The sequence below is a fragment of the Pleurodeles waltl genome, chromosome 3_1, assembly GCF_031143425.1.
Source record: "Pleurodeles waltl isolate 20211129_DDA chromosome 3_1, aPleWal1.hap1.20221129, whole genome shotgun sequence".
Classification (NCBI taxonomy): domain Eukaryota; kingdom Metazoa; phylum Chordata; class Amphibia; order Caudata; family Salamandridae; genus Pleurodeles; species Pleurodeles waltl.
In genome coordinates this window covers 280475903-280487591 of record NC_090440.1, presented here as the reverse complement: position 1 = coordinate 280487591, position 11689 = coordinate 280475903, and the positions used below count along the sequence as shown (strand labels likewise).

Here is an 11689-nt window from a genome sequence, read left to right as displayed (position 1 = left end):
GTTTACAGGGATACTTATGTGGGTGGCACAACCAGTGTTGCACGCCCACTAGTAGTATTTGATTTACAGGCCCTGGGCACCTCCAGTGCACTGCACTAGGGACTTATTAGTAAATCAAACATGCCAAACATGGAAAGCCAATTACACATACATTTCACATAGGAGCACTTGCACTTTAGCACTGGATAGCAGTGGTAAAGTGCCCAGAGTATCAAAAACAGCAAAAACAGAGACCAGCACACATCAACAACCGGGGAAGCAGAGGAAAAATGTTAGGGGAGACCATGCCAAGGATGCCAATTAACTCTTGTGTTTCCAATGATAAACTGTGGTTGCTTCTTCAGTAGTGTTTCACCCCCCCCAAAACCAGTAACCAATTTTTTTATAGGCAGCATCTCTTAAAAGATTAACCATGATCGCAGAACACAAACCAGGGAGCAGCTGTACCAAATGAGATGGCCTGGCCAGGTTTAACAATCTATGTTAAATCTTCATGTATCTTTTGGAAGGGGATGTGTAATAGATACAGCTATTGTTTAAAGAACTCTAATATTTATTGTTTATCTGTACCTCTACTTTAACAGCTATCCATTTCATAAAATATTTACCAAACCGTTTACTTGGGTTCTACTCAGTGGTCTTTCCAGAACGGCTAGTGTGTGAGGTAAAAAGGGTTGTAATCTGGGGCTTGGGGTTGTGGCAAATTCAAAAGCACTTGCTTTCACTGTCGCTTTGTGGGCGTGTTTCGTGATCTCAACTATATGATTACAATATATGCCTTTTCCATTGGCTTTGCCGCTGTGGTTAGATTAAGTCTGACCAATTTTCTGAAATAGACAATCTAGGAAAGCATCCCTTTTTAACATGGTTAGCCCCCACTTTTTGCCTGGTATTTGATGTAATTTCGACTGAAGGACTGGGACCCTGCTAACCATGTCCCCAGTGCCAGATCTTTCTCCAAAACTGCAAAGTTGTTTCTCTAATTGGCAAAAACGTTAGCCCACTCTGTAAATCCCAAATGGTACCCCCGATACATAGGGCCTGGGGTACTAAGGAGGGTCCCTAAGGGTTGCAGCATGAATTGTGCCACCCTAAAGAACCCCTCACCAAGCACATAACAGGCTGCCATTGCAGGCTGCGTGTCTTGGTGCAGACCAAAGTGAAAACACGTCATGGCACACAGCCTGTGTGCCCTAACCCCCAACACAATGCAATATATGTAAGTCACCCCTCTAACAGGCCTTGCAGCCCTAAGGGAGGGTGCATTATTATATTACATGTGAGGACATAGCAGGGGCGTATCTGCTCGTGCAGCTGTCTTTGTTGATTCTCAAGGAAAAGCAAAAATCCCCAAAATCTGCAATAAAAAAATCAATTCAACCTTCGCAACACTCATAAAATCTTAGATACACATCCACTCCACACTGCAGTGATGAATCTCCAACAAAAGAATCAGTACAAATAGTAATTTAATAAATAAAATAAGATCATGCCCCTTTCGTATAATCAATCCGTAAAATCCCCATCTGTCTACAACATATGAATACAAAAATATTAAATAAAAATAACACACAACATTAAAAACACCACATATAAGAGAAACAAAAGAGCATCAGTAGTCATCTGATGTCTTATTGCTGTTGAAAATTTGGTATGTCAAGGCCAATCAATCTCTACACAGTCTCTGTTTGTATTTAGGCCTGTTCCAATAGGTCCGGCAATCCAATAAGCGTCAATGCGTTTCGGTGGTCTAATCAAAATTCTTTCACCACCGCTTCAGACAGAAATTTATGTACTCATTATATGTAGATCAAATCGATACACAAATAAAGATAAAACATACATGTAAATCTCATGTTCCTATCACCAATGAAACCACTCACATATGGTAATATGAATCAACCTTCATTAAACATACCAACCCATTTCCCTCAAATTTATACCAAATCCAAATCAACAAAATTTCCCAATTCTTTTGATGTGAGATTCTCACGAAAGTATTCACTCCAAATAATTCACCAATTATATACAACTCAAAACACCCAATTATCCTAATTGTCAAACCAACACACTCACCTGCATCCAACGTGTATCATACATGACACTGGTCACAAATCATCACAAGTTCATCATCCTATTACAATTCTGTATGTTGTTCCAAAATTTTCAGAAAGGTATAGACAACTCTATAAAAGGTAGAAACACATACTCATGAGTCTCCCCAAACCATATGAATTCTCTCATCATGTCAAAACATCTTTCAGAGTGCTTATCCCATGTGATGGCATCTACCACATGCTTTTGTTGATTCTCAGACATATGTGACCAGGGAAGCCATTTTAAATACATGTGCTGGACACTGGTCACTACGAGTTTCTCAGCTGGACGATGGCTTCACATGTTTGGTATCAAACATCTCATAATGGTGAACCCATACTGATGCCAGTGCTGGATTTACCAATACATGCACCCAGAGGGCACCTCAGAGGTGTCCCTGAAAACCTACCAACTACTAATGTGTTAACTGACTGGTCCTGACCAGTTCCGCCGCATTAGCCACGTTTCGGACTCCATAAGGTGCAAGTCAGTGCTCTCGGAGGGCAGAGACAAAAGCCTGCACTGGGCAGGAGTGTAGACAACCAGAATGGACATTCCAAGATGGGAAGAGTCTTTGAAATGCAACCCAGGTCTCTCCAAATGGCAGAAATGACCAATCCTACCACTGTCTAGACCCCACTTCTTGGCATCAAGATAGGTGGGAAAATTAGTCAGATTAGGACGTGTGCCTACTTCATGCTAGTCCCACCCCTAAGGTGGAGGATCTGGAGTCGACACCACTTTTCAAATTCCTCCATCTTATTTTGGGTGGAATTAGACCTCTAGGGTCAGGTTTATGCCCAGTTCCCAGCGGAAGTGGTTATAGAGAGGGTGTAGTCACCCTAAAGGTGGGCAACCTTTGACTGCCACCTGGCACTCCCTGTAACCCACCTAAATGGAGTATTTAGGTGACATCCCAGAACCTAAGAACTCAGATCCTGATGACCTAACAAGACCAAGGACAAAGATGAGTCGTACCCACAGAAAAGGAAAAGAGAAGCAGCTGACCTGGTACCAACCGCGCCGGCCTGTCTGCAACCCTCGATGGACTATGCACCAAAAGACAGCTCGTTCTGCAGCTGAGCCTCAAGAAACCCATGAGGACTGCCTGCCTTTGACAAAGGCTCCCATGAGCAGCGGACCTGCTCCCCAAACAGTGTTAAAGAAAGGACTCTGCAGACTTTGGAATGGCAAAGAGCTGACACCCAAAGTTACCACTGCACACATCACCGACCTGAGTGTGAGTGGAGCTCCAGTGCCATCAAGGTTCCCCAGTTCCCTGGAGTTCACTGAGGTTTCACCTCTTCTGAACTCCCCGAAGTCGCCTGCAGCCTCTGCACGCAGGCCCCCACTCCTGCAGCCTCTGTGGTGAGAGAAAATCGACACCTGAAGCAATCACTGCACCAGTCGCCTATGGTACGATCTGAAGTGGGTCCCTAGTGTCAACGACATCCCCCAGCTCTCCTGAGCGCGAGTCCACTGGGGTTTAACCCCTTCTGGACTCCACAACAACACCTGCAGCCTCAGACCACATAACCCCTAAACAGCAAGTGCTACTGGACAGAGAAACCCAACAGCAAAGGACACCTCAGCATCAGTCACCGTTGCCCATGCAGAAAAGGACCAAAGGTGCACACACGCCCCCGAGACTCTTGAGATTGCTCTTGTGAGTCACTGTAAAGTACCCGTTTGCTGACTTTGTTTTCCTCCCATAGGTTAACATTGAAGAACTCAAATATTGCAATGTGTCCAGTTTTGCAAATGAAAACTATGCTTAAAAACGTGCTTACCTTGTAACGAAGTATTTGGTTTCAAACTATATATAAGAAGGAGTGTTATATTTCTAAATTGGTTTTGGATTTATTCTTTGAGTGTGTGTCTCATTTATTGCCTCTGTGTACACACCAAATGCTTAGCACTACCCTCTGATAAGCTTAACTGCTCGCCCCCACTACCGCAAAATTGAGCATTAGTACTATCCACGTTTGCCTCTGCAAACCAATTGGTGATTCACTGGACTCTCTGCATGTTGTACTTTTTAGAGCACCATATAGAGAGCCAGCTTCCTAAACAATCACGATGTGAGGCACGAGCTCAAAGGTCTTTGTGAGGCAGTTGCTGGTTTTTGAAATGCACACAAGCTACCACTTTAAAATAAAAGTGCAGTGTCACTGATGCAAAGACGGGTAGCTATTACACATACTTTGGGATGGCCCTAAACTCACTTCATTTTGGACTGCAGTCCTAAACGACATATGATAGCCTACACACTGCTCTACCTTGCTTTCCAGCATACACACCCCTGGAACTTTTGAACCAGCTCACCTACCCACTAAAGTCCCACAAAGGCCGGTTAATCGTTTTCGCATTTTCCATTCTCTCCCAACGGGGCACAGAAACTCCCAGCGCACCTCACATGGCTCCACAAACTACGGCACCTCCTAGGGATGGAGAAAATTACCTTAGTGCTAACTGCTCGGGGGGACTCCTACAGGACAATATGAAAGCCGTTCCTCACCCTACTTTACACAGAATTTGGGGGAATTAACTTACCCGAGGTACCTGCGTACTCTCCGACTCACAGAGCCCCAATCACCCACATAAAACAGCCATACCAGATCACAATGCTGACTTCAGAGATTGATACCCTACATAAGATTCTGACTGGAGTACTCCTTAAAGGGGGGAGGGAAGGGGAGTTGAGTACTAAGTTTATAGTTACCAAAGCATACTGTACATACTGGTTCCTTTCCCCCACCGGCCACCGGGTGTAGGTGGGTGCCTTATGTAAGTGAAAATAATAAACAGAGTTAATCCATGAAATAAAAGTGCACTGACAGGAACAAACAAGTTACTTTAGAGATGTGATGCAGAAATCAGGGAATACAAATCTGTCAATTATGAATGTCATGAGTAAATACATGCAGCTGAAGGCATGCCCAATCACTACAGAAGCATGGATGACTAGCACGGGCTGGTCTTTTCAAAGCGCAGACATGGGAAGGTCACTACACTGCAGGCCAGGCCTGCAAGTTACTCACACAAAACCAAGTATTCCTTTAGGAGAGGAAGGAAAACACAGAAAAGATCTCCGAGGTTGTAGGAGTGATACTTTTATGACGAAATCACTATTTCTCTATCTGTTAAAGGATAGCAGTGGGTGAATCTCAGTTTTGCTTGTGTTTGATGGCATTTGCTGATGGAGACCCATGAAGTATTGGTGCACAGTTCCCAGTTTCCTCTTGCTTGCAGTGAGGCCCATCTGCACCTCCACAACAATATCTGACAAACGTGCAATACCTGTACAGAACAGCATAGACTTTTGTTAGGAAATCATATATTGCTGAAAATATAAACTCCTTTATTTTTCTTAACAACATAGAATCTGAGCCTGTAACTTAGGTCTGACAACCATTTATTACAAAACAGAAAATACAATTTACAGAAAGAAGGAAGTAATTTTCAGTGGTATGTACAAGGTCTGTCAGCATAATAGACTATAGTTTAAACTTCTGAGCCGAAAGCTCTTGCTGTTTCTTAGCCTTTTTCTGTGCGTTCTTGGCATCTTTGATCTGCAGTTTTACTTGATCTTGCAACTGAGAAAAGAATGCTTGAGATGACTTGAGAGCTTTATCCTTTCCAGTGTCCTAAAAGAAAAAAAACGGATTTTAGATAAATTCACCATACTTTCTCTCAAGAGGGTAAAATCACAGATTAATCTCTTTAGTATATATAGTAGAGTGATAATATTAGACACTGTTGGAAAATCCAGTTGATATTTAGCAGACCGGTTTGCATGTTCCCTGCCCTCACTATTGGGAAGCAATGACAAGAACAATTGTACAATGCTTCTTAAGATGATTGGTCCACTGTACTAAACCAAGAGATCTTTGTGTTACTTATGTAAATACTGTATGTTTCCAGTTCATTTCTGGTGGTACTGGTGAAAGTTGCAATATTCCCTCAAATATCAACTTGGACATTTAAACTGAAACATTATTGGCATGCATCTATCTTTAACGTATGTTGTGTGCTGTGCAAGTCGAAAATTGTTTTTATCAATCTAGCTGCACCCGAGATACTTAAGCACCAAGTGCTTCCAGTGCAGACGAGGGACTGTGCCACTGTGAGAGCAACAGGAGAGTGACGTGGCAAGCCCACTACAGCGTGCTGAGAGCTGATGTACGGCTTCATCGACCATCATGAGATTCAAATATGCAGGTCCAGATAACAAAGCAAGCTTACAGCTCTGGCAAATGAAATTCCCATCTCTGCTTCATATAAAGCACTATGTAGATGATCATTAGCAAAACATTTGCGGATTAGTTTTCCTTTGAGGAACTAAGACTGAAGAAAATATCACCATTCCAAATTAGTGTATTCATGGCACTGTCTCTGTCTAACACTTAAACATGCTGGTGAGAAACTGTATTATTTTATTTGCGGGGGCTGAAGGGACGGAGGGCTACCTACCTCAAGGAATAAAAGAAAACCCTTGTCAGGGTCAAGGCCACTAAATTAACCTGAGCTCAACCCCCTGGTAGCTATCATACGGAGCAGACAGGCTTAATTTGAAGGAAATGTTGGAAGTATTTATGCAGTACCAAAACAGTAATAATTAAATAATTAATTACAAAACAATAAAACTCCCAGACCAAATAAGAAAAACAGAGTACAATTTAATACAAAAAATGTAATAAGAGAACCAGAGATATGATTTTTTAAAGGTTTTAAGTAGGAATAGCTCCACCAAGCACCAAGGGCTAATGACAGTCAATGGTCACGGTAGACCTAGGAGCAATTTGAGGCTGAAAGTGATGTAGGGCAGACACCATACACCAACCAGGTACATCTTGATCAAGATTCTACCTTAGCCTTTTGCGTCCCAACTGGTCAGTGGGGCGGTTGCAGGAAAGGCCATTATAATTTGTTGTACCCCTACAAGCAGGAAGTCAGCTGTGTGACTGCTTGAGTCCACTTCTTTGTCCGGGGTATAAGAGGGAGCAGGTACAGTCCTTCAGCATTCCTCTGAGATCACAGCCAGCCAAGTCCAGCCCTCTTCTGTTTTTCCTCAGATCCAGCAGTGTTCTGAAGTGGGTGCCAGAAAGTCCACCTTTATGCCTGGCACAAGTAAGAGGGTGGGAATGTCTCCTAAACATGCCCTAATCAATGAGATGAACGTTCCCAGGGCCAACTCTACCCACTTTGGGCAAACATATATGCCAGACTAAGCTTGGGCTGGGAGTGTGTGGGCAGTGTACTAGAGTAATCCTAGTATCATCCCACATCTAACACTAGAATTGATGTTTGAGGTTGCCACTGTACTCAACAAACTCCGAGACAGAAGTCTGGTAGGACGCAGTGGATACATAGGAATTGTCTTGGTATCCTGTTTCCTTCAAGTATTACATGTGGCTCAGCAGACTTGTCAAGCAGGATATGGTGTGCAAATGGAGCCCCACAGTCCCATGCTGCATATTCTGCCAAGCTCAGAGGAGTTCTCTGCCCATTAAGGTTGGCCGATTGTTAACTCCTGGGAGGATTTTCACATCTATTCAAAGACTAATCACTAGCTGGGAGCTGGCAGAGAATATGGTAAGTAGCCTTTTTCAGTTCAGACAGGGAAAATGTAACTTTCTGAAAAGTTACTTTTCCTTAATATGTATTAAAATCGGATTTCACCACTGAATTGGATTTTAATAACTATAAAAAATAGTTGTTTAATTATTTTTTGAGCTAATCCCATTCCCAAGGTACAGTATTAGGATTTTAATCTGTACTCTGGTTTCCTATATAGGAAAACAAGGTCTGCAACAGTGCGAAATAGCCTTTGGATGATTGTAACTGTATGGAAGTGCTACCATTAAGTTTGTATACGTCCTATGTTTAAATACTATGCACACTGCCTTTTGGTCTCCAAGGCCTACATAAGAAGACATTATTAATATTTAAAAGGAAGTGGTCAAAACAGTTATTTTGAAAGCTCAAACTGGTGTTGTTACACTGCTACAGTCAATCTACAGTGGGCAGGCCTGAAGCCTTGTTGGCACTACAATTGTAGAAGATGGAATAGGTGCTGCAGTCTACAAGTGGCATTGAATACCCAGATCCTGGATGCACCTTCTGCCACATACATGAAACCTATCAGTACATTAGATATAACTATTATTCAAATTAACATATTTCTGTGTTTAAAAGGGAGGCACAGGCACCTTACTATATGTTAACAGTGTTCTAAAGCCAGCAAAAATATAGGGTCCAGCTAAAGATCAAAATTCTGAGGTGGCCACACAGGAAAGGCAGATTTCCTACAACGTCAACGCCTTGCTGCAGAACTGGATATATGGTTCCTATATTGTCAGTGCATGCAGTTCAATAATATGCCTAAGTGAGATTATAACCACCAAAAATGCAAATCTCCAGGAGAAGTACCAGAGGGGGCAATAATGCATCACGCAAAAGGGGGACCCATGAGTGTGGCAAGGACTATATTGAGATTCCACTCAGGGACTTGAGTCATCCTTGGGGGAATGTTTATTTTGAGGCCTTCCATTAAATCCTTGATGACTAGTATAGGGAACAGAAAATAATGTTCTATATTCTGCATGTAAGTGGCTATGGCTGCAACGTGAAGTCTAATGGAAGTGCATGCTAACCCAGACTGTTGTAGATGAAGGCAGTAGCATATAATGTCATGGACCACAGGTTTAATTGATCTATCTTGGGCATCACTCGTGGAAGGAGTGGCACAGGTTGAAACGCATAGGCATACATCCCTAACCTGTTCATCCATAGTGTTGCCCATGGACTGAGGGAACCTGAAGGGGAAGCTTGGGTATTTTGCATTTTCAGGGATGGCAAACAGGCCTATCTCTGGAGTTCACTAGCATTTGAAGTAGCTGTTCAGGATCAGGGGATTGAGTTCCTGTAAGGAAATGCCTCCTTGGCATGGTTGCCCCCTGACTTTTTGCCTTTGCTGATGCTATGTTTACAATTGAAAGTGTGCTGAGGCCTGCTAACCAGGCCCCAGCACCAGTGTTCTTTCCCTAACCTGTACTTTTGTATCCACAATTGGCAGACCCTGGCATCCAGATAAGTCCCTTGTAACTGGTACTTCTAGTACCAAGGGCCCTGATGCCAAGGAAGGTCTCTAAGGGCTGCAGCATGTCTTATGCCACCCTAGAGACCTCTCACTCAGCACAGACACACTGCTTGCCAGCTTGTGTGTGCTAGTGAGGACAAAACGAGTAAGTCGACATGGCACTCCCCTCAGGGTGCCATGCCAGCCTCTCACTGCCTATGCAGTATAGGTAAGACACCCCTCTAGCAGGCCTTACAGCCCTAAGCCAGGGTGCACTATACCATAGGTGAGGGTACCAGTGCATGAGCATGGTACCCCTACAGTGTCTAAACAAAATCTTAGACATTGTAAGTGCAGGGTAGCCATAAGAGTATATGGTCTGGGAGTTTGTCAAACACGAACTCCACAGCCCCATAATGGCTACACTGAAAACTGGGAAGTTTGGTATCAAACTTCTCAGCACAATAAATGCACACTGATGCCAGTGTACATTTTATTGTAAACTACACCCCAGAGGGCACCTTAGAGGTGCCCCCTGAAACCTATCCGACTATCTGTGTAGGCTGACTAGTTTTAGCAGCCTGCCACAAACCGAGACATGTTGCTGGCCCCATGGGGAGAGTGCCTTTGTCACTCTGAGGCCAGTAACAAAGCCTGCACTGGGTGGAGATGCTAACACCTCCCCCAGGCAGGAATTGTCACACCTGGCGGTGAGCCTCAAAGGCTCACCTCCTTTGTGCCAACCCAGCAGGACACTCCAGCTAGTGGAGTTGCCCGCCCCCTCCGGCCAGGCCCCACTTTTGGCGGCAAGGCCGGAGAAAATAATGAGAAAAACAAGGAGGAGTCACTGGCCAGTCAGGACAGCCCCTAAGGTGTCCTGAGCTGAAGTGACTCTAACTTTTAGAAATCCTCCATCTTGCAGATGGAGGATTCCCCCAATAGGGTTAGGATTGTGACCCCCTCCCCTTGGGAGGAGGCACAAAGAGGGTGTACCCACCCTCAGGGCTAGTAGCCATTGGCTACTAACCCCCCAGACCTAAACACGCCCTAAAATTTAGTATTTAAGGGCTACCCTGAACCCTAGAAAATCAGATTCCTGCAACTACAAGAAGAAGGACTGCCCAGCTGAAAACCCCTGCAGCGGAAGACCAGAAGACGACAACTGCCTTGGCTCCAGAAACTCACCGGCCTGTCTCCTGCCTTCCAAAGATCCTGCTCCAGCGACGCCTTCCGAAGGGACCAGCGACCTCGACATCCTCTGAGGACTGCCCCTGCTTCGAAAAGACAAGAAACTCCCGAGGACAGCGGACCTGCTCCAAGAAAAGCTGCAACTTTGTTTCCAGCAGCTTTAAAGAACCCTGCAAGCTCCCCGCAAGAAGCGTGAGACTTGCAACACTGCACCCGGCGACCCCGACTCGGCTGGTGGAGATCCGACACCTCAGGAGGGACCCCAGGACTACTCTGATACTGTGAGTACCAAAACCTGTCCCCCCTGAGCCCCCACAGCGCCGCCTGCAGAGGGAATCCCGAGGCTTCCCCTGACCGCGACTCTTTGAACCTAAAGTCCCGACGCCTGGGAGAGACCCTGCACCCGCAGCCCCCAGGACCTGAAGGACCGGACTTTCACTGGAGAAGTGACCCCCAGGAGTCCCTCTCCCTTGCCCAAGTGGAGGTTTCCCCGAGGAACCCCCCCCTTGCCTGCCTGCAGCGCTGAAGAGATCCCGAGATCTCTCATAGACTAACATTGCGAACCCGACGCTTGTGTCTACACTGCACCCGGCCGCCCCCGCGCCGCTGAGGGTGAAATTTCTGTGTGGACTTGTGTCCCCCCCGGTGCCCTACAAAACCCCCCTGGTCTGCCCTCCGAAGACGCGGGTACTTACCTGCAAGCAGACCGGAACCGGGGCACCCCCTTCTCTCCATTCTAGCCTATGTGTTTTGGGCACCACTTTGAACTCTGCACCTGACCGGCCCTGAGCTGCTGGTGTGGTGACTTTGGGGTTGCTCTGAACCCCCAACGGTGGGCTACCTTGGACCAAGAACTGAACCCTGTAAGTGTCTTACTTACCTGGTAAAACTAACAAATACTTACCTCCCCTAGGAACTGTGAAAATTGCACTAAGTGTCCACTTTTAAAACAGCTATTTGTCAATAACTTGAAAAGTATACATGCAATTTTGATGATTTGAAGTTCCTAAAGTACTTACCTGCAATACCTTTCGAATGAGCTATTACATGTAGAATTTGAACCTGTGGTTCTTAAAATAAACTAAGAAAAGATATTTTTTTCTATATAAAAACCTATTGGCTGGATTTGTCTCTGAGTGTGTGTACCTCATTTATTGTCTATGTGTATGTACAACAAATGCTTAACACTACTCCTTGGATAAGCCTACTGCTCGACCACACTACCACAAAATAGAGCATTAGTATTATCTCTTTTTACCACTATTTTACCTCTAAGGGGAACCCTTGGACTCTGTGCATGCTATTCCTTACTTTGAAATAGCA

The 11689-nt window shown here is 44.8% G+C and overlaps 1 protein-coding gene across 1 annotated transcript in view; it reads right to left on the bottom strand.

Moving 5' to 3' along the window:
• Positions 1 to 5495: 5495 nt before the first annotated feature.
• The window catches only part of MPHOSPH10 (M-phase phosphoprotein 10), a 174170-nt gene continuing 167976 nt past the window's right edge, over positions 5496 to 11689 (bottom strand). Inside the window, exon 11 of the mRNA XM_069222392.1 lies at positions 5496 to 5744. Coding sequence (XP_069078493.1) covers positions 5595 to 5744 — 150 coding nt within the window. The 3' untranslated portion in view covers positions 5496 to 5594. The remainder of the gene's footprint in view (positions 5745 to 11689) is intronic.